The sequence below is a fragment of the Rhinopithecus bieti genome, unplaced genomic scaffold, assembly GCF_001698545.2.
Source record: "Rhinopithecus bieti isolate Rb0 unplaced genomic scaffold, ASM169854v2 scaffold_31787, whole genome shotgun sequence".
NCBI classification, from domain to species: Eukaryota; Metazoa; Chordata; class Mammalia; order Primates; family Cercopithecidae; genus Rhinopithecus; species Rhinopithecus bieti.
In genome coordinates, this window is record NW_016814655.1 from 5,634,099 (window position 1) to 5,657,568 (window position 23,470).

The 23,470-nt window shown below is 42.9% G+C and overlaps 1 protein-coding gene across 1 annotated transcript in view; it reads left to right on the forward strand.

Moving 5' to 3' along the window:
- The window catches only part of ARMH3 (armadillo like helical domain containing 3), a 234,991-nt gene that overhangs the window by 164,742 nt on the left and 46,779 nt on the right, over positions 1-23,470 (forward strand). The window contains exon 23 of the mRNA XM_017851651.1: positions 12,367-12,445. Within this exon, the coding sequence (XP_017707140.1) occupies positions 12,367-12,445 (79 nt within the window). The remainder of the gene's footprint in view (positions 1-12,366; positions 12,446-23,470) is intronic.

Sequence of the window (23,470 nt, forward strand, 5' to 3'; positions counted from 1 at the left end):
AAAAAACGATTTAATAAAAGTAGACATAATTATAAGGGGAGTGGATTAAGTGATGCCTTTTATGGAAATGTAGGTGGTCCATTTGACTTTTGTGGTTCTTTCAACACTTGTGGTTCATTCTTCTCCATTTACACTCATTGTAACTGTGACAACAGTGAAAAATGTCAGGTTGATGTCTAAAGCAGGAAGAAATTCCTTTTGTCTCTTATGGCAGTGCTAGAGTAGATAATTTAGCCAAAGTGTAAAGCCCATGACATCTTACTTGGCTTAAATCTATGGTTTGGGGCCATAGTAACTAGACATTAACTCTTAAGCAAAATAGCTATAACCAGTTGCTTAATTTCCAACAGGTGATGAGGTGGAAACCTACATCGGGCAAAGTCATGCATCAAGGTAGAAAACCCACACTGTGCAGTCATGCACACAGCTCCAGAAAATGACAAATGCCCCTGAGGCTGTGTGCCTGTACATTTTATGCACATTAAACTTCTCTTTCCCTCCAGTTTAATGAATTGTGAACCTTCATCTGCCTAATGTAGAGGCTAGATGCAAATGTAGTCAGCCGGGCACGGTGGCTCAAGCCTGTAATCCCAGCAGTTTGGGAGGCCGAGACGGGCGGATCACGAGGTCAGGAGATTGAGACCATCCTGGCTAACACGGTGAAACCCCGTCTCTACTAAAAAATACAAAAAACTAGCCGGGCGAGATGGCGGGTGCCTGTAGTCCCAGCTACTCGGGAGGCTGAGGCAGGAGAATGGCGTATACCCGGGAGGCGGAGCTTGCAGTGAGCTGAGATCTGGCCACTGCACTCCAGCCTGGGCGACAGAGCAAGACTCCGTCTCAAAAAAAAAAAAAAAAAAAAAAAGAAAATATAGTCAGCAGTGAATACGTTACCTGGTGTAACATGTGTTTCTCACCCAGAAATCAAGAGGAATGCTGACTCAAATCATTCCGCAGGTTAAAATATGAAGGTTGATAAGGTGTAGTCAATAATACACATTCTCTGTTCCACTCCCTTCAACCAATAAATTTACGTTATCAAATTCTCTTTAGTAATTACTTAGGCCAGCCTGTATAACTGGATCATTGGATAAAGTAAGCAACTAGATGCACTGGTCAATAGTTCATCCTTCCTGGTGGTTGTCAAAATGCCTTTTATACTAAGGTTCCATTTTTGTGTCTTTGGTCCTGAGAAGAGTGGCCACAGGGACAGTAGTATAATTTATGGAGGGGAATAATTGTCCTGAAAGGGTTAAGGCCTAAAACTTAGGGAGTAAGTTAGAGGGATAATCCTAACAGGTCAGTTGCTGATGTTTTGATTAGATAGTTTCAAAGTGAAAAGGTTAGAAGGTATTCTTACTTGAGGTTTTATTTTGTTTAATGCTAATCAGCAGAGTCTCTGAGGCTTGTAATGCATTTCTGTTAACAGGCATCAAGGGAAATTGCTTTTTTTGTTGTTGTTGAATTGGATGGGCTGAAGATTCATTGACTCTATGAAGAAGGAAGCTTAGTACTGCATGAAATAGGAGTCCGTGAGGCAATTCTGCAGGTGAAAGAAATGTTAGTTTAATATTAAATAACTCAGCCTCAGATGAACCATTTTAACTACTGCCACATACACTCAGTCATACCTTTACCCCTTCTCAGAAGCTTGTATTTTACCTGTATGCCTGAAGGTTTCCCAGGTAAAAGCAATTACGAATATGATGGTTTTCTTGTCTTTAGTCCCAGATACCTGAGAACATGCTCTGTAGTATATTGCATAGTAGTATATCACTGGACTGGTCTAGGAAAAGGGAAACTGCTTTGGGGGGAAAAAAATCTTTAGGGCTAGATGGTATGCAGGAAAACAGAGAGGAAAGTTTTGGAAATGAAATTCAACCAAATAAACTACTACTCAGAGAGGTTGATCTCTTGCCCAAAGTCACACAGTTAATAAGTGGAGGAATCCAGATTTTTTTCAGATCTCCTTTTTCTTTTTTCTTTTTTTTTTTTTGAGACGGAGTCTTGCTCTGTCTCCCAGGCTGGAGTGCAGTGACCAGATCTCAGCTCACTGCAAGCTCCGCCTCCCGGGTTCACGCCATTCTCCTGCCTCAGCCTCCCGAGTAGCTGGGACTACAGGCGCCTGCCACCTCGCCCGGCTAGTTTTTTGTATTTTAGTAGAGACGGGGTTTCACTGTGTAGGCCAGGATGGTCTCGATCTCCTGACCTCGTGATCCGCCCGTCTCGGCCTCCCAAAGTGCTGGGATTACAGGCTTGAGCCACCGCGCCCAGCCTATTTTTTTCTTAAAACTGGGTCTTGCTCTGTCACCCAGGCTGGGGAGCGCAGTGGTGTGATCATGGTTCCCTGCAGCCTTGACATCCCCGGCTCAAATCATCCTCCCACCTCAGCCTCCTGAGTAGCTGGGACTACAACAAGCACATGTCACCATGCCCAGCTAATTAAAAAAAAAAATTTTTTTTTTGTACTCCTGAGCTAAGCACTTCTCCCACTTCAGCCTCCCAAAGTGCTGGAATTATAGGGGAGAGCCACCATGCCTGGCCCACATTTTCTCTTAAGCTATATTGCCTACATTGTTAAAGGAACATTTCCATGCTTATCTTTAATCCAAGTTCAGCATTAACCATGTGTCTCAGGTAACAACCACCCGGCACTTGGGAAAAGAGAGCTGCTTTGCAGAGTCATGAGTCAGAAAGAATAAATTTAAAATGGACTAAGAAATCCCCAGCCTGTTTACTGTTCATCCTTACTGTTCCGTCTGTCCACTTCATTTTGCTTCAGCCTGTATAAGTGACCCCTATCTTCTGCAGTCAGAAGTTGAAAATTGCATTGGAGGGTGGCCCAGATTCCTGCTCTTAAAGGTGCACTGGGCACAGTGCCGTCCCTCACTGTGGCTGGCTTTAGCAATTTCTCTTTACTATGATGTTGTCTACTTATTTTTCCTTCCCCTTTGGGACTTTCTAATTCAGTGGCTTTAGAGGCCCAGTACTAGAGTAAAACACACTCCCCCATGCCTCACCTCATCCTCCCCACCCTCAAACAAACACACAAACAAAACCTAGGCTTACTTTTAGAAGGTATTAGATTACTTAAATAAGGAATGCCAGAAAGCTTTCCTCTAGCCTCTTGATACGACTTAAGAGGAAGAAAAGCTTTATTGTCATCAGTGTCAACTTTTGCTCCTTCTTTGGGAGGACAGTTGTTCATGTCTGAGCCACCTTTTTTCCTGGGATGAGGATAAAACATTTTAATTTTTATTTTCATATTTGGAAGGATAGCTAGTGATTCTGGATCTCCAGAAGCAAAAGCTACTTACAGTGAAACTGGACAAAATATTGGTGAGCAAAATAAATTTAGTACCTGCTCTCTTGGAGCTTTTAGTTCAAGTTTCAGAAAAGCTAGAGGTTTGGTTAGAAATTATATTCTCTTTCCCCCCTAAGTTCTGTCTGTGGGTAGAACTCCTTTCCCCTTCCTTGGGCCTTATTACTACCTATATTTCTTTAAATCCTCTTCCCAATTCTATTTCCCTGAATAATGTGGTCAACTCCAACTATTGCTGGAAAAGAAAATGGTAAAGGAAAAGGATGTTGAGAATAAGAGAAACTTTCTCCTCATCCACTAACTGTGCCACCTGCCTCAACATCCTATTTCAACAGCCAAAAGCTGACATCCTTTGCTACGTGCAGAACTTTTGATTTAAATATATCATACATATTACCATGAGTTGGACCCCTCTCACCTCCAGGTAGGGTCATTTCTTCCTGAGCATGTGCCCTTCAGCACTAGTCTCAATTGCCATCTCTGCCACCTTTTGTGGTATTGTACCACAGAGCCCTCTCTCTCCAGAAGCTCCTGAAATCCCAGCTTCTGTAATTTATAGAATAGTTCATGGCCCAGTGAGCTCCTTTTCCTACTGCCATCAGCATTGCTAACATATGCAAGCTTTAGAAAAGTTTTCTTGGTGAGTGAATCACCCTAGGAATCACCACATGAATTCTGTGTGGAACTGGTTGGAGAAAGCAGCTTGCTCAAAAACTGCTGGGGCCAAGGAAGCCATGATAATTTATATATGATACAGTTCATCCATTTAAAGTATACAGTTCATGTTTTCTGGTATAATCATAGGGTTGTGCAATCATCATCACAATCTAACTTTAGAATATTGTGTTCCTCCGAAAGAAACCCTATACCCAATAGCAGTCACTCCCTATTCTTCCCTAACCCTACTTGTAGCCGTAAGTAACCATGAATCTACTTTCTGTTTCTACAAATTTGCCTATTCCAGACCTTTCCTATAAATTGAAGTAGCTGTACCATTTTACAATCCCACCAGCAATGTATGAGAGTTCTTCTCCACATCCTTGCCAACATTTGTTATTGTTTGTTTGTTTGTTTTGAGACAGGGTCTGCACTCTCACCTAGGCTGGAGTGCAGTGGCTCCATCTTAGCTCACTGCAGCCTCGGCCTCCTAGGCTCAAGCGGTCTGCCCACTTTGGCCACCCAAGTAGCTGGGACTACAGGCGCGTGCCACCACACCTGGCTAATTTTTTTTTTTTTTGTAATTTTGTAGAGATGGGGGTCTCCCCATGTTGCCCAGGCTTGTTTCGAACTCCTGGGATTGCAGGCATGAGCCACTGTGCCCAGCCTTGCTATTCTGTTTTTACCATTATCCTAATGGCTGTGAAGTGGTATCTCATTGTGGTTTTGATTTGCATTTCCCTAATGACTAATGATACTGAGTATCTTTTCTTGTCTATTCAAATAATTTGTTCTTTTAAAAAATTGTATTATTTTTGTGTAATTCATTGTTGAATATAAGAGTTCTTTATATATTCTGGATACAAGTTTCTTATCAGACAAAATTTGCAAACATTTTCTCTTATTCTGTGGATTGTCCTTTCACTTTCTTGATGGCATTGTTTGCAGCACAAAGTTTAAAGTTCAGATTGATCCACTTTTTCTTTGTCATTTGTGCTTTTGGTGTTTTATCTAAGAAATCACTGCCTAACCTCAAGTCATGAAGATTTACTTGTAAGAATTTTATAGCTTTTAAGGGCTGGGCGTGGTGGCTCATGCCTATAATCCCAGCACTTTGGGAGGCCGAGGCAGGCGGATCACGAGGTCAGGAGATTGAGACCATCCTGGCTAACACAGTAAAACCCCGTCTCTACTGAAAATACAAAAAAACTAGTTGGGTGTGGTTGCAGGTACCTGTAGTCCCAGCTACTAGGGAGGCTGAGGCAGGAGGATGATGTGAACCCAGGAGGTGGAGCTTGCAGTGAGCCGAGATCGCGCCACTGCACTCCAGCCTGGGGGACAGAGTGAGACTCCGTCTCAATCAATCAATCAATCAATAAAAATACAAAAAATTAGCCGGGTGTGGCGGCAGGCACCTGTAGTCCCAGCTACCTGGGAGGCTGAGGCAGGAGAATGGTGTGAACCCAGGAGGCAGAGTTTGCAGTGAGCCGAGATTCCACCACTGCACTCCAGCCTGGGCAACAGAGAGAGACTCCGTCTCAAAAAAAAAAAGAAAAAAGAATTGTATAGTTTTTAGACCTTACATTTAGATCTGTGATCCATTTCGAGTTCTTTTGTGTATGGTATAAGGAAGGGATCTAACTTCATTCTTTTGCATGTGGATAACTACTTGTCCCAGTACCATTTGTTGAAAAGACTATTTTTTTGCCTATTTAATTGCCTTGCCACCTTTGTCGAAGGGAAACCTTAATCTTTTCATAATGGCTATGGTTTCTCATTCATTGTCCACTCAAACCTTCCTGTATTTTCTCACAGTTCTGGAGGCTAGAAGTCCCAGATCCTTGATCTGGGACCCCAGCAGGGTCAGTTTCTGGTGAGAGCTATCTTCCTGGCTTATGAGATGGCAGCCTTCTCACTGTGTCCTCACATGACAGATAGGAAGAGAGCTCTCTGGAGTGTTTTTTTTTTTTTTTTGAAACGGAGTTTCACTCTTTTGCCCAGGCTGGAGCGAAGTGGCATGATTCTAGTTCACTGCAACCTCCGGCCCCTGGATTCAAGCGATTCTCCTGCCTCAGCCCCCCAAGTAGCTGAGATTACAGGCACCCGTCACCACGCCTGGCTAATTTTGTATTTTTAGTAGAGATGGGGTTTCGCCATGTTGGCCAGGCTGGTCTCAAACTCCTGACCTCAGGTGATCCACCCACCTCAGCCTTCCAAAGTACTAGGATTACAGGTGTGAGCCACTGTGCCTGGCCAAATAGACACCAATCCTATTGGATCAGGGGTCCCAGCCTTATTACCTCATTTAACCTTAATTAACTTCCATAAAGGCCCTATCTCCAAATACAATTGCATTGAGGGTTAGGGCTTCAATGTCTGAATTTGGAGGGGACACAGACATTCAGTGTGTAACAGTCTTCTGTGACTCTTCTCCCTAGTCTCTTCTTTCCTTAGCCTCATTTTCTTCCTCACTCACACTAGACAGAGGTGAGGAAGTTGTGTCCCATTTGCGGTATTCACCTTCACTTTTTGTAGCGTGAGGGTTTAGATGGAATGGATGGAGAGGAAGTTGAACTCATGTTTTGCTCATTCATCTTTGGGTAGAAAAAAATGCCATTTCTTCTTTCCTGGAAGACTTTCATTTTAGGCATCAGCACCGGATGTTGCTACCTGTTAGGTTTTGACCAGTAAAAATGAGAGAGAAGTACTGTTAGAATCTCCCAGAAACTCCCTTCCCAACAGTTCAGAAAAGATGGTAGTAAATCCTTTTGGAGGTGCTATCAGTGAGAAGGAAAGCCTAAAGAAAATGGAGAGATTCTTCCTTCATCTATAAATCTGGTGCCTCATCTTTCTCCCGCTAAGAGCTAGTCAAGCATGAGTCCTCATCTAGCGCCTTGGCCAGGCGGGATGGTGTGGAATCACAACCCAGGTGAGCCTGGTAGCCATCAGACTTCCTGGGGAAGAAGAAGCTGTGTAATTGTTACTGAAAAGGTGTGTCACTCAGCTTGGTCTGGCTTAGCCTGGTTCCAGTGTTCTGCCATTTCTGTGCCATGTCAGGACATATTTCCATTTCAATAGTGCAAAGTACTAAGAACTTTTAAATGGGAAGCCCCAAGCTCTGTCTGGAATTCCTTTCTTAAGAGCCTAGAGAAAGAAGAGCCAGTGTTAGACTATTTTTCTTACTGCTTAGGCTGAATACCCTCCACCTGGCATATCTCCAGGACATTAGGTTAACACTCAGATTTTGCAGATAACAATCCCAAAGAAACAAACAAACAAAATGTAAGGCCGACACATATACTGCCTTTGTGGGTACTGAGTTAGAGATTGCTAACTGAATGTAGACTGTTCCACCTTCCTCAGGTTTCTAAATAGTTTTTCAACCTGCCTGGTGGGAGACCTTAATCACCTGCTTAGATCTGAAGTACTGAGATGAGATTGTCACAGGGCAGGTTGGAAGATGATTTTATCTTCATTCCAAATATGTATTCCCAGAGTGGTAAATGTATCATACCCTAAGGATAAGTTTGCCCAAACAATATCAGCATGTGTGTCCTGCAGTATGAAGAAAAGGTCACCCATAGAGCCAGCTGACACCTGATAAGTATAATGGTGAGAAGGGAAGGAAATAAGTGTACATTTTGAAGGTAATGCCTTCTGGGTTTTCCTTTGTCTCCCTCACTCCCTCCCTTCCTGCCTCCCAGCCCCTCTCGCCCTTCTTTCCTCTTTCCTTTTCTCCTTCCCTCTCTTCCTGTCTCTTTTCTTTCCTTCTTTATACCTTGCTTTGTTTCCTGGTGAAAGAACTATTCAGGTAGAAAGGAAAGAGAATTACATCCCCAGCAATTCCATTCCCAGGGATTATTTCATTGTTCCAACCTCACTAGCTCCCCTGGGTTGCCCCAGTGGCCACGAACATTCCACCCAGACAGAAGCTAGGGTACTTGGATCTCTGTATTCTCCAACCTAGGCAATACATATAAATGTAATATAATATAATAATAATAATAACATAAAACAAGATCAAAATTCTTGTTCAGTTGCGACAGGAAATTAAAATTAAAAAAAAATCGCGTAGAAAGAATGATAGAGGAACGCACTGATTTAAAACCAATACCCATATAAACGCTCTAATATGTTGTGTTACCTGCATTTACAGGTGCAAAATCTCTTTCCAAAGATACTGTGGTTAATGGTGATTGTTTTTTACTGTAGTATTTTTTTTTTTTCTCTTTCTTTTTCTCTTTTTTTTTGTTTTTTTTTGTTTTTTTTTTTTTTCTTTTTTTTTTTTTTTTTTTTTTTTTTTTTTTTTTTTTTTTTTTTTTATTTTTTTTTTTTTTTGCTCCTTTCTGTCCTATTCCTGTTGATGGCCTGGAGCAATACCCTATGACTCAAGCTCATTCCGGAGTGACTGTTAAAGTGCGGGCTGGAGAATGCTGGAGGGATCGGAATGGGATTAGATGGCAGTTTCCTCTCCTAATTTGCTTCCCTCCTTCTCATTGGTTTGGGTCCTGGTTTTCCTTCTGCTTATGGCTGTGGTCATCTCTGTCAACATCTTGAGCCTTGCTCTCTGATTGAGAAAATATTTGACCCCCACTTGGCACAAATTCTTTCCTACTTTGGTTTTAGCTAAACCTCGCCTTAACTCCAGATATTATCTTCCAGCTCTCCTGGGTAGGTTCTCTAGAAAATAAGTTGTCAGATCTACTCTTGCTCCTGACTCATTGTTCTGTCAGTATTGGTTTATTCACATTTATTGAGGATTTATTGGCACAGCTGTTCCAGGCATTGGGTTTAGATGTTTGGCATTGCTTTTCCAAAGTTTTTTATTAGTGTTACTTTACATGTTACTATATTTGGGTATATAAATGTTATAAATGTACCTACCTCTAAGTTTAGCCCCTCTTTCAACAAACATTTCTTTTTTTTTTCTTTGAGACGGAGTCTTGCTCTGCTCGCCCGGGTGAGGTGCAGTGGCGAGATCTCAGCTACTGCAAGCTCCACCCCGGGTTCCGGCACATTCTCTTGCCTCACCTCTCCGACGTGAGCTGGGGTACTCAGGCGCCTGCCACCGTACGCTAGCCGGCTAGTTTTTTTTGTTTTTTTAGAGGGACGGGTGTTTTCACTGGTTAGCGGATGATCTCGAATCTCTGACTCGTGATTCGCCGCGTCTCGGCCTCCCAAAGTGCTGGGATTACAGGCTTGAGCCACCATGCCCGGCCAACAAACATTTCTTATATGGCTGCAATAGACTATTCCCAGGTATTGTGATAAGTGCAGAGATTGGTATTATTTTTTTAAGTTTTTGGTTTATACTTTTATTACCAGAATTAGATTAAATGGTTCTATAATTCTTTACTATGAAGAAGCTATAAAAGAAAATAATGATTTGTTATGCTAGCTCATACATACACACACACATGCAAACACACATATACACATGTGCACATGTTTTATTTTTTATTTTTGAGACAAGGTCTTGTTATGTTGCCCAGACTGGAGTGTGGTAACACAAACACAGCTCACTACAGCTTCATCCCCCTGGGCTCAAGTGATCCTCCCACTTCAGCCTTCCAAGTAGCTGAGACTACAGGCACATGCCACCACACCTGGCCCTGGCTTATTATTATTATTTTTTTTATTTTGTAGAGACAGGGTCTCACCATGTTGCCCAGGCTGGTCTCGAACTCCTGGATTCAAGTAATCCTCCCACCTTAGCCTCCCTAAGTGCTGGGATTACAGTTGTGACCTCTGCACCCAGCCCATGCACCCATTTTGTTGTTGTTGTTGATTTTGAATGGGGTTTTTTGTGAGAAGACAGGGTTTCACTATGTCACCCAGGCTGACGTGCAGTGGCACAATCTTGGCTCACTGAAACCTGTGCCTCCCAGGCTTAAGTGATCCTCCCACCTCAGCCTCCCAAGTAGCTGGAACCACAAATCTAAATTTTTTTGTATTTTTTGTAGAGACAGGGTTTCACCATGTTACCTAGGCTGATCTTGAACTCCTGAGCTCAAGTGATCTGCTCACCTTGGCCTCTCAAAGTGCTAGAATTACATGCATGAGCCACCACACCTAGCCCACACCACCCATTTTAATAAACTTTGTGTTTTGGAGTAATTTTAGATTTACAGAAAAAGTAAAAAGATAATCCACAGAGTTCCTGGATACCCTCAGCCTAATTTCCCTCATTTTATATCACCAAGGTACATCTATCAACACTAAGTAACTGGCATTATTATTAACTAAACTCCGTGTTTTAATTAGATTTTACCAGTTTTTCCATTAATGTCCTCTTGCTGTTCCAGGGGCCATTCCAGGATATGCATTTAATTGTCATATCTCCCCAGTGATCTGTGACAATTTCTCAGCTCTTGTTTTTCATGACTTTTAGAGTCTTAAGAAAGTACCACCTGAGCACGGTAGCTCATACCTGTAATCCCAATACTTTGGGAAGCCAAGGCAAGTGGATCACCTGAAGGGTCAGGAGTTTGAGAACAGCCTGGCTAATGTGGTGAAACCCCATCTCTATTAAAAATACAAAATTAGCTGGGCATGGTGGTGGGGGCCTGTAATCCCAACTTCTTGGGAAGCTGAGGCAGAAGAATTGCTTGAACCCAGGAGGTGGAGGTTGTAGTGAGCTGAGATTGTGCCATTGCCCTCCAGCCTGGGCAACAACAGCAAAACTCCATCTCAAAAAAAAAAAAAAGAAAAGAAAGAAACTACCAGTCAGGGCCAGGAGCAATGGCTCATGCCTGTCATCCCAGCATTTTTGGAGGCCGAGGAGGGAGGACCGCCTGAGCTCAGGAGTTTGAGACCAGCCTGGGCAATCTAGTGAAACCTCATCTCTACAAAAAATACAAAAATTAGTCAGACACGGCGGCACATGCCTGTAGTCCCAGCTACTTGGGAAGCTAAAGTGGGAGGATTGCTTGAGCCAACGAGGTGGAGACTGCAGTGAGCTATGTTTGTGCCACTGCACTCCAGCCTGGATAACAAAGCGAGATCCTGTCTAAAAAAAAAAAAGTACCATTCAGTTATCCTGTAGAATGTCCCCTATCTGATATTTTTCTTGTGATTAGACTGAGATATTAAGTGCCCTTCTCGTCAGGTCACACCAAGGGTTACATGATATCTACATGATATCACTGGCAATATACAGCTTCATCATTTTGTTAAGGTAGTGTTTGCCAGGCTTCTTTGCTATAAAGTTATTGTGTTTCTCATTTGCTACTCTAGTCTTTGGCAATAAGTCACTAAATCTAGCGCACCCTCAGGATGAGAAATAAACTTCATTTCCTATAGGGAGAAGTATCTACATATATATTATTTGAAATTGTTCTATAAGAAAGATTTGTTGGCCAGCTGCCGTGGCTCATGTCTGTAATCCCAGCACTTTGGGAGGCAGAGACCTGTGGATTGCTTGAGCCCAGGCTTAAGCCTGGGCAACATGGCGAAACCCGGTCTCTACCAACAAAATACAAAAATAATTAGCTGGGCATGGTGGCACGTGCCTGTAGTCCCACTAGGGAAGCTTAGGTGGGAGGATCGCTTGAGCCTGGGAGGTTAAGGATTCTGTGAGCCATGATCATGACACTGCATTCCAGACTTGGTGACAGAGTGACACCCTGTCTAAAATTATATATATATATGAGAAAAACGAGATTTGTCTCTTCTCTATGAATCATTTATATTCGTATGGACTCACGTAAAACCATGATCTAAAACCTGTGTTCTTTTTGCTACACCAGGCAAGAAATGACAAAGACCTATACCAAGGCATTGGTTTCAGGGAAATTTATTTCAGATTTCATTGATTTTTTAAGAGGTAAATTTGATAAGACTAGGTGATTTTGGATGTGACCAAGTGATGGAGAAGGGAGTGTTTTAAAATGACACTCAGCTTTTGGGTTGAATGGCCAGATACAAAATTTTGGTTTGAAACTACTTACTAACAAGTATGAAGATTGCTTCTATTTAGCCTATGTGTTGTTGGCCCAGCTTTATTGAGTACCCTATTCTCCTGAGTCAAAGAAGACAGTTTTTCTTTCTGATTGAAGCACCAGGGCCCTCTAGTGGACAGCCCTCTGGGTTCCCTTTCTCATCTGAAGGACTCAATATTTTTGTTCGGCTTTGGGTTTTTTCCATTAGTTCATTTGCAGAGCAGAGATGCTTGATTCTATTTTCTGTCTAATAGTAAGTCCTTCCCATTTCACAGTTATCAATTCACCCCCATCTGTGACCTCATGTTCAATAAGAGGACAGTTACCCAGTCACAATCAGTCCCATGCACTAGTACTCTAAACCAGAGGGTACTTGATCATTATTTTTTAACAGATGTATCCCCCTCTTCCATCTGGCACCATATTAATATGAATTCTTTGTTTCAGAGCCATCATCAACCACTTTAACCCCAAAATTGAGTCCTACGCTGCTGTGAATCACATATCCCAACTGTCAGAGGAGCAGGTAAGCCGCTGCTTTCCCCAGATGACCTAGTTGGTGGCTAGGATCAAGCAGTTGCCTTCTCTCTGATGGCAGGGGGTTTCTGTGACTGAGTTTTTGTGGGGGTGTCCAGGGCCAGACTACTGAGAGGAATTAGTGTGGGATTGGTTGATAGTACTTTTAATAGAGTGATACTATCTATCTGCCTTTGTGCCATCTGAAGGGTTTGTTAATTATATAGAAGATATGTAGGTGAAAATCTAGTGAATTATTGTTTTAGAGTGAGTGTGATAAGGCATTTCTTTTTTTAAAATTTTAGGCAGAGAGTCGTTTTGATTTTGAAAATAAGAAATGAGAACTTAGAAATGGGTGAAACTGCCAATTGGAAAAACCCTGAGTTCAGCTTAATTTGAAGCTATTTGGCTCGTTAAAACATGAGCCCTCATTGGGACAGCTTTTCCTTAGTAACTGAGTTCTCTTTGCCTTGAGCAATTATTTCTGAGGAGGTTTTTCTGTGGTATGGACTAAGTCGGAGATGCAGATAGCCTTGTGTCTTTGTTTTCCTTAAATCTGGCCTGATTTCCCCTTCTCCCAGAGCGTCTGCACTCAGCTCTGCATTATATAAAAGTACAGATGAGGCATTAGCGTGGCATGGGATTGAACTTGATGTGTCAAAATGAGACTCTCGAGTCCTTTTTTTAAAAGCACAAAATAAGACATCCTATTCATATGGTTCCCTTTCCTTTTCACCCTACTCCCAGATTGGAGGGGCCAGGGTATAGACTCCAAGCCAGTAGGAAGACCACATGTGCCCTGTTATCCCTTTTTGCCAGTGCATCTTTGTAACCCTTGTTTGAGCTTCTTGCTGGCACAGCCAGTCAGCTAGCTATGATTTGACCATGTGTTTCAATGTTCGTCAAAGCTATTTAGTTCTCCCAGTGAAGCACCAAGCAAGCCTTTTTCCTAACAGTCAAGCTTCTCAGTATTCCCACCGGTGGCTCTTTTCTCAGCCAGATGGATAGGACTCTATTAGTCTGTCAGTTGTTCCCTTTGACATATTTGTTCTCTTTTGTGAGGCCAGCTGTGAGAATCCATCCTCACATTTAAAACTGCTTTTATAAATGGCCTTTATTTCCTTTTTTCTTCTCTGCCTGTGGCGCTATCCTGAGTCCTGTTCTTTGATGCTGTGCTGTCTGTGAGGTGCTTTGCGATGCTACCATTTTCTTGTTGGACTGGTTCACATTAATTTTACTATATCATTTTTATGCAAAATAATTCAACATCTTGAGTTTTATGCAGTAAGAGAAGGGGTGACTTCCCTACCACAGTGAACTCTGGTTAGTCTAAAAGCTGTTTTTTTTTTTAAAAAAAAAAAAAAAAAAAATAGAGGAAGACATTTGCTGTGTCAGCCACGTGCAGTATTCATCCCCCAGCAGCTTGGGAAGGTCAAGCTGAAATCTTTCTCCAGCAGTAGCTGCCACAGACCAATAATAAAAATCCTTTCTGGCACACAAGGCAGTCTGTGAAAGGATGATTAGCAAGCACGTGTCCTCGGCCTCCTCCAACTTCTTTCAAAGTTAAATGAAATGATGAAAGTGCCTCTCAAAAAGAGTGCACAGGCCAGAGATGAAGCGATTTCAGTGGAGAGGGATTTCATAGGAGAATGGGTAAGGGATAGCAAAATTGATTTACTTGGTCAATATATAATTGTATACCAGCTGGGTGCAGTGGCTCACACCTGTAATCCCAGCACTTTGGGAGGCTGAGGTGGCAGATTGCTTGAGCCCAGGAATTCAAGACCACCCTGTACCACTTGGTGAAGCTGTCTCTACAAAAACAAAACAAAACAAAAAACAAAAGAGAGAAAAATTAGCCAGACGTGGTGGTGCGCACCTGTAGTCCCAGCGACTTGGGAGGCTGAGGTGGGAGCTGAGGTGAACCCAGGGAGGTTGAGGCTGCAGTAAGCTGTGATCATGCCACTGCACTCCAGCCTGGGTGACAGTGAGACCCTGTCTCAAAATAATAATAATGATAATAATTATCTTTTGTTGTTGTTGTTGTTGTTGAGACGGAGTCTCGCTCTGTCGCCCAGACTGGAGTGCAGTGGTGCGATCTCGGCTCACTACAAGCTCCACCTCCTGGGTTCACGCCATTCTCCTGCTTCAGCCTCCCGAGTAGCTGGGACTACAGGCGCCTACCACCACGCCTGGCTAATTGTTGTATTTTTAGTAGAGACAGGGTTTCACCGTGTTAGCCAGGATGGTCTCGATCTCCTGACCTTGTGATCCGCCCACCGCGGCCTCCCAAAGTGCTGGGATTACAGGCGTGAGCCACAGTGCCTGGCCAATTATCATTATTATTATATACCTTCTATAAGTTGTGGTGCTAAGGTAAGTGGGGATCAGTGGTGAATAATCTTATTCATTGCTCTCATTGAGTCTTTGTGTACTCATTACCTCTTTTAACAGTCCTTTTCACTTAGTGGTTTGGAGGAGGGTGATACTATTCTGGGACCTTCTTGAGAGCCACCCTCAAAATAGTTGTTGCTTCTCTTCCCTAACTGACTTTGAAGGGTGCTAAATGACAGCATTACAGTACACTTGGTTTATTCTCAGCACTATCAGATTAGATGTATTTGACTGCCTCGTTAGTCTCCAGCATGTGTTGGAGCACTTCTCTCCCTTCACTTATGAGCATTAATGTGAATGTCACTTAATGTTAACAGTATTCATGGCCTCTCAAAGAGCTAGTTTTATGGATTGCAGTAGGGCCCTGCAGTTGTTGATAGCAGACTGAATAGAGAAAAAGTCAAGAACTTAATCCTCAATAGATTCTAAAGTACTGCTAAAATAAAACCTAAAGACCATGGATAGGTGTTAAATGAAATTTATAGCATTCAATAAGTTAGCAGAGAAGAAAGGGCTCTTTGCTATGTCTGCCTGCCCAGCCTGCCATTTTCTTCTGGCAAAGAGATTTGTGAATTCTTGAATTCTGACAACCCCTAGACACACTCTAGCCTCTGTATGAGGCATTTCAAGGTGATACTTGTCAATTCATTATTGCATATTAAACAGAGCCCAGCCTTTCACGTTGGGGTTTCTTTTCAGACATCCAGAAGGTAAATGACATTTTTCTGTTGTCATTGGCTTCATCATTCATGATAAACTTTTTAATCAGTTAATACCCTCAGTGTGACTGAAGGATCATTCTTTTTTGTTTGTTTTTGAGATGGAGTCTCACTGTGTCACACAGACTGGAGTGCAGTGGCACTATCTGGCTCACTGCAGCCTCTGTCTCCTGGGTTCAAGTGATTCTCCTGCCTCAGCCTCCCAGGTAGCTGGGATTACAGGTGCATGCCACCACACCCAGCTGATTTTTGTTTAAGTAGAGTTTCGCCATGTTTGCCAGGCTGGTCTCAAACTCCTGACCTCAAATGAGCCACCTGCTTTAGCCTCCCAAAATGCTGGCATTACAGGCGTGAGCCACTGCACCCGGCCTGTATGCATTTTTATGGTATATATGCAGGTGTTGTATTTGTTTGGGGTTAATTGTGAAGCTTGTTCATTTTTACCTCTTTGTTTTAATATGTGATAGAATATACATAACATTTACCATTTTAACCCCCCCGCCTTTTTTTTGAGACGGAGTCTTGCCCTTGTCACCCAGGCTGGAGTGCAATGGCGTGATCTCAGCTCACTGCAACCTCTGCCTCTTGGGTTCAAGCAATTCTCCTGCGTCAGCCTCCATAGTAGCTGGGATTACAGGTGCCCACCACCACACTCAGCTAATTTCTTGTACTTTTTAGTGAAGATGGGGTTTCACCATGTTGGCCAGGTTGGTCCCAAACTCCTGACCTCAGGTGATCCACCCGCCTCGGGCTCCCAAAGTGCTGGGATTATAGGCGTGAACCACTGTGCCGGCCCATTTTAACCCTTTTTAAATGTACAGTTCAGTGGCATTAAATACATTCACATTGTTGTGCAACCATCTCTGATGTCCTTCTCTCCAGGGCTTTTTCATCATTCCATACTGAAACTCTATATCCATTAAACAGTTACTCCCCATTTCCCCTAACCCGAGCCCCTGATAACCACTGTTCTACTCTGTCTCTATGAATTTGACTATTCTAGGTACTTTAATGGAATCATACAGTATTTGGACTTCTGTGACTAGCTTATTTCACTTAGCATCATGTATTCAAGATTCATCCATATTCTACCATGTGCCACAATTTTGTTCCTTTTTAAGGCTGAATAATATTCCATTGCATGTATATACATTTTGTTTATTCATCCATTGGTGGACATTTGGGTTGTCTCCACCTTTCAGCTATTATGAATAATGTTGCTTTTGAACACTGGCATACAACTATGTGTTGGAGTCCCTGCTTTCAATTCTTTTGTGTATATACTCAGAAGTGGAATTGCTGGATCACAGGATAATTCTATGTTTAACATTTTGAGGAACTGCCAGAATGTTTCTCAGATTGGCTGTACCATTTTACATCCAATTTCTCCATATCCTTGCCAATACTTGTTTTCTGGTTGTTTTTTTTTTTTTTAATAGCCAGCCTAATGGGTATGACATGGTGTCTCATTATAGTTTCAGTTTGCATTTACCTAATGATATATTGAGCATCTCTTCATGTACGTATTAGCCATTTGTATATCATCTTTGGAGAAATGTCTTTTTAAGTCCTTTGCACATTTTTTAATTGGGGAATTTTTTTGTTGTTGTTAACTGTTAGGAATTCTTTATATATTCTGGATGTTAATTCCTCCTTAGATATCTGATCTCCAAATACTCTATTCCATTCTGTGGTTTGTCTTTTTACTCTATTGTTAGTGTCCTTTACACATAAGACTTTTAAAACTTTGGTGAAGTCCAGTTTGTCTGTTTGTTGTTGTTGTTGCCTGTGCTTTTGGTGTCAAATCCAAGAAATCCAAGAAGTCCAAGAAGTTATTGCCAAATCTAATGTTATGAAGCTTTTCCCCTATGTTTTCTTCTAAGAGTTTAGTTTTAGCTCTTTATGTTTAGATATGTAATCCATTTTGAGTTAATTTTTATATATGGCATTAGGTAAGGGCATTTTGACCTCTTTTTGTATTTAACATATCTTTATGAATAAAGATTATGGAGAAGATACAACTTGCTTTTCTAAGAGCTATGAAACTACTCATAGTTTATTCCCTACTGGATTTGGCTTGTTTCTAGGACACCTTTCAGAATTGTCCCTCAGGCCCCTTGTCCCCTGCTCAACTGAGATTTAGTTCCTTTCTCTCTCCAGTGTGGCTTCTTAGTAAGCATGCATCCTTACCTGGTAGAATCATTTGATATGTCCAGGAAAATTGATCATCAAGGAATAAGGATTCCCAAAAAGATGAAACTGAGGGGTCAGACTGGAAGATTTAGAATGCATACCAGCTTAATGGTTTCACACATTAGGAACTTTGAGTCTACTTTGATTCTTTCCATTCCTAAGGCTACTTTCTCTCTGCTTCCAGTTGTGTTCATCTCCTCTAGCTCTCTTCTCTTTTAAAGAGGACTACAAATAATGCACCCTGAGCACATCAGTCAGCCTTGTAAGCCTTCCGAAATTCTGGTCTTCAGCTTGTCCCTCACTAGTGGCCTGCACCCTAATTTTCTTTTTTGTTTGCTTGGCGGGTGCGTGTGCGTGTGATCTCAATCTGTTGCCCAGACTGGAGTGCAGTGGCATGATCATAACTCACTACAGCCTCGACCTTCTGGGTTCAGGTGATCCTTCCATCTTATCCTCCTGAGTAACTAGGACCACAGGCGCATGCCACCATGCCTGGCTAATTTTTTAAATTTTTTGTAGAGATGGAGTCTCACTATGTTGTCCAGGCTAGTCTCGAACTGCTGGGCTCAGGCAATCCACCCACCTTTGCCTCCCAAAGTGCTGGGATTATAGGCGTGAGCACCAGGCTGCACTCTGATTTTCATTCCCCTAGGAGGATAGTTGTCATACAACTTGTGTTGCATAGATAAACCCTGTGACCATTTTGTCTGTACTAAATAAATGTAGATTGCAGGTGTTTAAGAGAAACTCTTACCTCCGGGCTAATTCTTGGGTTTGGATGCTTTGAGGATATCCTGTCTTGGTGAGGCAATGCTGCTACCTTCACAGAAGTATGCTGAAATGGAAGAGCTCTCCAGGGAGGTTCTTCTGCCTATCCTGTCCTATCTGACACTCTTAGATACTCCCTCTCCTCTCTTCTTACTTTTATTTTATTATTATTTTTTTTAGAGACAAGGTCTTGCTCTGTCACCCAGACTGGAGTGCATGGAGCGATCATTGCTTACTGTAACCTCAAACTCTTAGGTTCAAGCGATCCTCCTGCCTTGGCCTCCTGAGTAGCTAAGACTACAGAAGCCCCGCTAAATTTTTTTCAGTTTTGTGGAAAGAGGAGTCTCAATGTGTTGCCCAGGCTGGTCTCACACTCTTGGCCTTAAGTGATCCTCCCATCTTGTCCTCCCAAAGTGCTGGCATTATAGGTGTGAGCCACTGCACCCAGCCCTATTCCTACTTTTCAAACTAGGAGAAAGACTTTGATATTATCAGCTGCATCATATTAGAAATGCATCCACGTATGTGCTAGAGGTCTGCCATGTAGTTTCTTAGAATAATATTAATTCACAGGTGGTGCTTAACCTAAGGTCCAAGAATAAATAGGCTTTAAAGAGTTAGTACACACCCTGAAATTGTGTGTGAAATTATGCATATGTCCTTTTTAAAATTATTATTATTGAAGAGGGTTCATCTTTCCTAAGATCCTCAACCGGACTTTGACTTCCCTTTTACAACATTTTAAGAATCACTAGCTTAGCTACTTTGAAAAGTACCTCATACTAGGCCGGGCACGGTGGCTCATGCCTGTAATCCCAGCACTTTGGGTGGCCAAGGCGGGCAGATCACGAGGTCAGGAGTTTAAGATCAGCTGGCCACAGTGAAACCCCGTCTCTACTAAAAATACAAAAATTAGCTGGGCATGGTGGCATGTGCTTGTAATCTCAGCTACTCAGGAGGCTGAGACAGAAGAATTGCTTGAACCCGAGAGGCAGAGATTGCAGTGAGCTGAGATCGTGCCACAGCACTTCAGCCTGGGCGACAGAGCAAGACTCCATCTCAGTGGGGAGGGAAAAAAAAGTACCTCATACTTTTTTTGCTCCAAAGCCATCAGACCTTTGAAAATGCTCATTGAAGATCTTGAGCTCCTTTTAGGCTATTCACCATTTGGGTTGGTTTACAAATGCTATGACGTGGTGATTTATATCTGCTCTAATTTCCTTATAGGCAAGAGAGGGCTTCATAGCAGACCTTTACAGAAGATTCTCTAGAGCCCTGAATATCTAGCAAACGCAGTGGCAATTTAGGGTTCAAAGCAAAACCTTCTTTGAGGGCTGGGCGCGGTGGCTCAAGCCTGTAATCCCAGCACTTTGGGAGGCCGAGACGGGTGGATCACGAGGTCAGGAGATCGAGACCATCCTGGCTAACCCGGTGAAACCCCGTCTCTACTAAAAAATATAAAAAACTAGCTGGGCGAGGTGGTGGGCGCCTGTAGTCCCAGCCACTTGGGAGGCTGAGGCAGGAGAATGGCGTAAACCCGGGAGGCAGAGCTTGCAGTGAGCTGAGATCCGGCCACTGCACTCCAGCCTGGGCGACAGAGCGAGACTCCATCTCAAAAAAAAAAAAAAAAAACCAGGATCTGAAAAAGATGGAAAGAATAGAAAATAGTTCTAGCAAGTCATGTCCTTGGGTCACAGAACACCCAGAGACTGGATGATTTAAAATACAAGTCAGTCATTTAATTGCAGTCTCCATCATCCCTATTGCACTGACTCTCATCCCTGTCCTAAGTGTACTGCCTTTGGTTCCATTCACAAGCATTTATTAGGGGCCTGGTATGAGCTAGCCTCAATGCTAGACATATGATGAGGCCTACTGGGTAAATCTATCTTTTTTTAAAATTGCAGTTAAAAAAACCCACATCTTTCAATACTTAACCATTTTAATTGTGTTAAGTGTATGGTATAGTACACTTAACAACATGTCCATTGTTGTGCCACAGATCTCGATAACTTTTTCATCTTGCAGAATTGAACAACTTCCCCCCAACCCTCAGCTGCCCTGGTAACCACCAGCCTGCTTTTTATTTTTAAGAGTGGGCACACTTATCTTGAAGTTGGTGTTCTTTTCAACCAAGTGACCCAGGAGCTTGCTTAAAATCTCTCTACGTGTAAATTTAGAAATTTTCTGGGAAGAGCAGAAAGGTGTTCTGCTGGTACCCGCATATGTCACAGGGCCATAGGATGGTGTAACCAGATTCCTAAGTTTAAGTCTCTGCTGTAACTAGGGCTTTGCATTTTGGATTCAGAGGAGACCTGTATAATGTTGTATAATATAAGACATATCTTCAAAAGTATTATGACAAAACAGATTATTCATTTGTGGGAGTAGGTTAAAGAAAATTAAGGAAATAACATGCTTTATATCTGAATGAGTGAAGGTTATGTTAGAAGCTGCCAAATATTTTCTTATTTCCATCTATTGGTAATCTTGCTAAACCATTTTTGTTTTCTCCTGATCCTAAGAGTCATTACAAATAACTGCTGGCTCTTTAGAAATACAAATGGTGCCTAGCTTCACTTTCCCAGAGAGGATTGAAGCACTCATAAGAGGAGAACCCCAGTTTGTGGGGAACAACATTGTTAGGGGCCCTGGGTGGCATCCATTACATGAGAACAGCCCGGAGAAGAACAGAAAGATCTTGGGGAAAGGGCCAGAGAACACAAAGACTTATGAGGAAAATGGAGCCTGATACTTCAGCTTGAGAGTCGTTGGTCCTTGGTGTACTAGTAAATGTTTAACAATTGCTTGGGGACTGGGGTTGTGAAGCTGTGAGTGGTGGGAGGGAGGCTGATTTGTAGTGTTCGGTGTGAATGCTCCCACCATGGCTACTAATGTGAAGCCAGCTGGCTCTCACCATTTTTGAAATTTAACAGTCAACTCACAAGCCTCTGTATGAGCCATCTCCAGCACACCATGGGTTGTTGAGGAAGACTGAGAGAAGGGGGTTGTAAAGCTGTGTGGCAGAGTTTTCTGAGCAGGAAGTGAATGTGACCCACTTTCCCCATGGGAGCCACCTAAGTAAAAGTTTTCCCCGGGGAAGCTTTGGATCTCAAATAGGGTAACTGAGGCCTCTCCAAGCAGCCCACATTGAGAACTCCTGTGGTGTTTTCTCATCTTAGAACAGGACCTGAACCATCACACAAGGCAACCTTGGCAGAGACATGTGCTGGAGAGCTGAGATGTAAGACTCCCACAACAGCCATAACTCAGTTTTCTGTACTTGGCATCATGTTTTTCTACAACAGCCTGTATTGTAGTCTTTCACTGCCTCCCTATAAGCCATGAATGATGGTTGCTTTGCGAACTCTCAAGTGTGAGCATGTGACACCAGTGCTGGCCATCCGACCCCGCCTTCTTCGTTGCCTCTGTTTAGATTCTGGCATTTCAGTTGACCTGTTTGCAGAAAAATGTTTGATATGAGTTGTTCACCGGAGTCACTACTGCCGGAAAGATATGTCAGAAGTGGGGATGAGGTGGAGTTTTACAAGCTGCTTATCCTCAGTAATCATCTTTATGTTATATAGGGCATCTTGAGAAGGCCCACATGAGAGGGTCAGCTGAACAATGATGTGCTGCTAGGATGACCACTGTCTTCCGTGGACCAGGAGATAAGCTGCACTGCCAGAGGCCCTAGATAGGAGAGAATGTGTTTCAGATTTAAAATACATGCAAATAGATAAAAGGAAAGGAACAACTAGTAGTTTTTGAGCTGCACAGTTTTATGTGGGTTATTTACTTAATTCTTATATCCTAGATCGGGCATGGTGGTTCATGCCTGTAATCCCAGCACTTTTGGAGGCTGAGGCAGGCAGATCAGCTGAGGCCAAGAATTTGATACCAACCTGGCCAGCATGGTGAAACCCTGTCTCTACTAAAAATACAAAAAAATTAGCAAGGCATGGTGGTGGGCACCTGTAATCCCAGCGACTCGGGAGGCTGAGGCAGGAGAATTGCTTGAACCCAGGAGGCAGAGGTTGCAGTGAGCCGAGATCACTCCGTTGCACTCCAGCCTGGGCAACAAGAGTGAAACTCTGTCTTAAAAAAAAAAAAAAAAAAATCTTATGTAAATTATTTGGGGTAGATGTGGTTATCATTTTATAGATGAGGAAACTAAAGAAACTAAGTAATTTGTTCAGGGTCGCACAGCTATTAGTGGTAAAGCCATAAAGTGAACCTAGGTCTGTCTGACTCCAAAGCCTGGGCTTTTTCAGTTTTATCAGGCTGGGGCATATGTGACAACCTGAGTGTGTCAGATATTCTGAAGGAAAAAGTATAGGAAAGTGGAGAAAGAAGGAAGGAGAGTAAAGATAATGGCTTATTCCCGGGGGATGGGGGAAGATCCTAGACGGGGAAGGTCCTAGACAGGGAAGGGCCCATTCAGTTGAGGACAAAAAGCACTAACGAGGGGTCTGTGGACTGTGCCTTCCGGTCAGGCAGAAATGTGTAAGTAGAAGATCCTGGCACAGTCTGGCACAGTATGGTAACTTTATAAATGATAGAAGAGACTCTTTATTCCAATCAAGTGCCTCAGAAAAGTCCCTATGAGAAATAAAGCTTCTACACACTACAGGGACACGATGACTTAATTTTTTTTTTAATTTTTAGAGACAAGATCTTGTTCTGCCGGGCGCGGTGGCTCAAGCCTGTAATCCCAGCACTTTGGGAGGCCGAGGCGGGCGGATCACAAGGTCAGGAGATCGAGACCATCCTGGCTAACACTGTGAAACCCCGTCTCTACTAAAAAATACAAAAAACTAGCCGGGCGAGGTGGCGGTCGCCTGTAGTCCCAGCTACTCGGGGAGGCTGAGGCAGGAGAATGGCGTGAACCCGGGAGGCGGAGCTGAGATCTGGCCAGTGCACTCCAGCTTGGGTGACAGAACGAGACTCCGTCTCAAAAA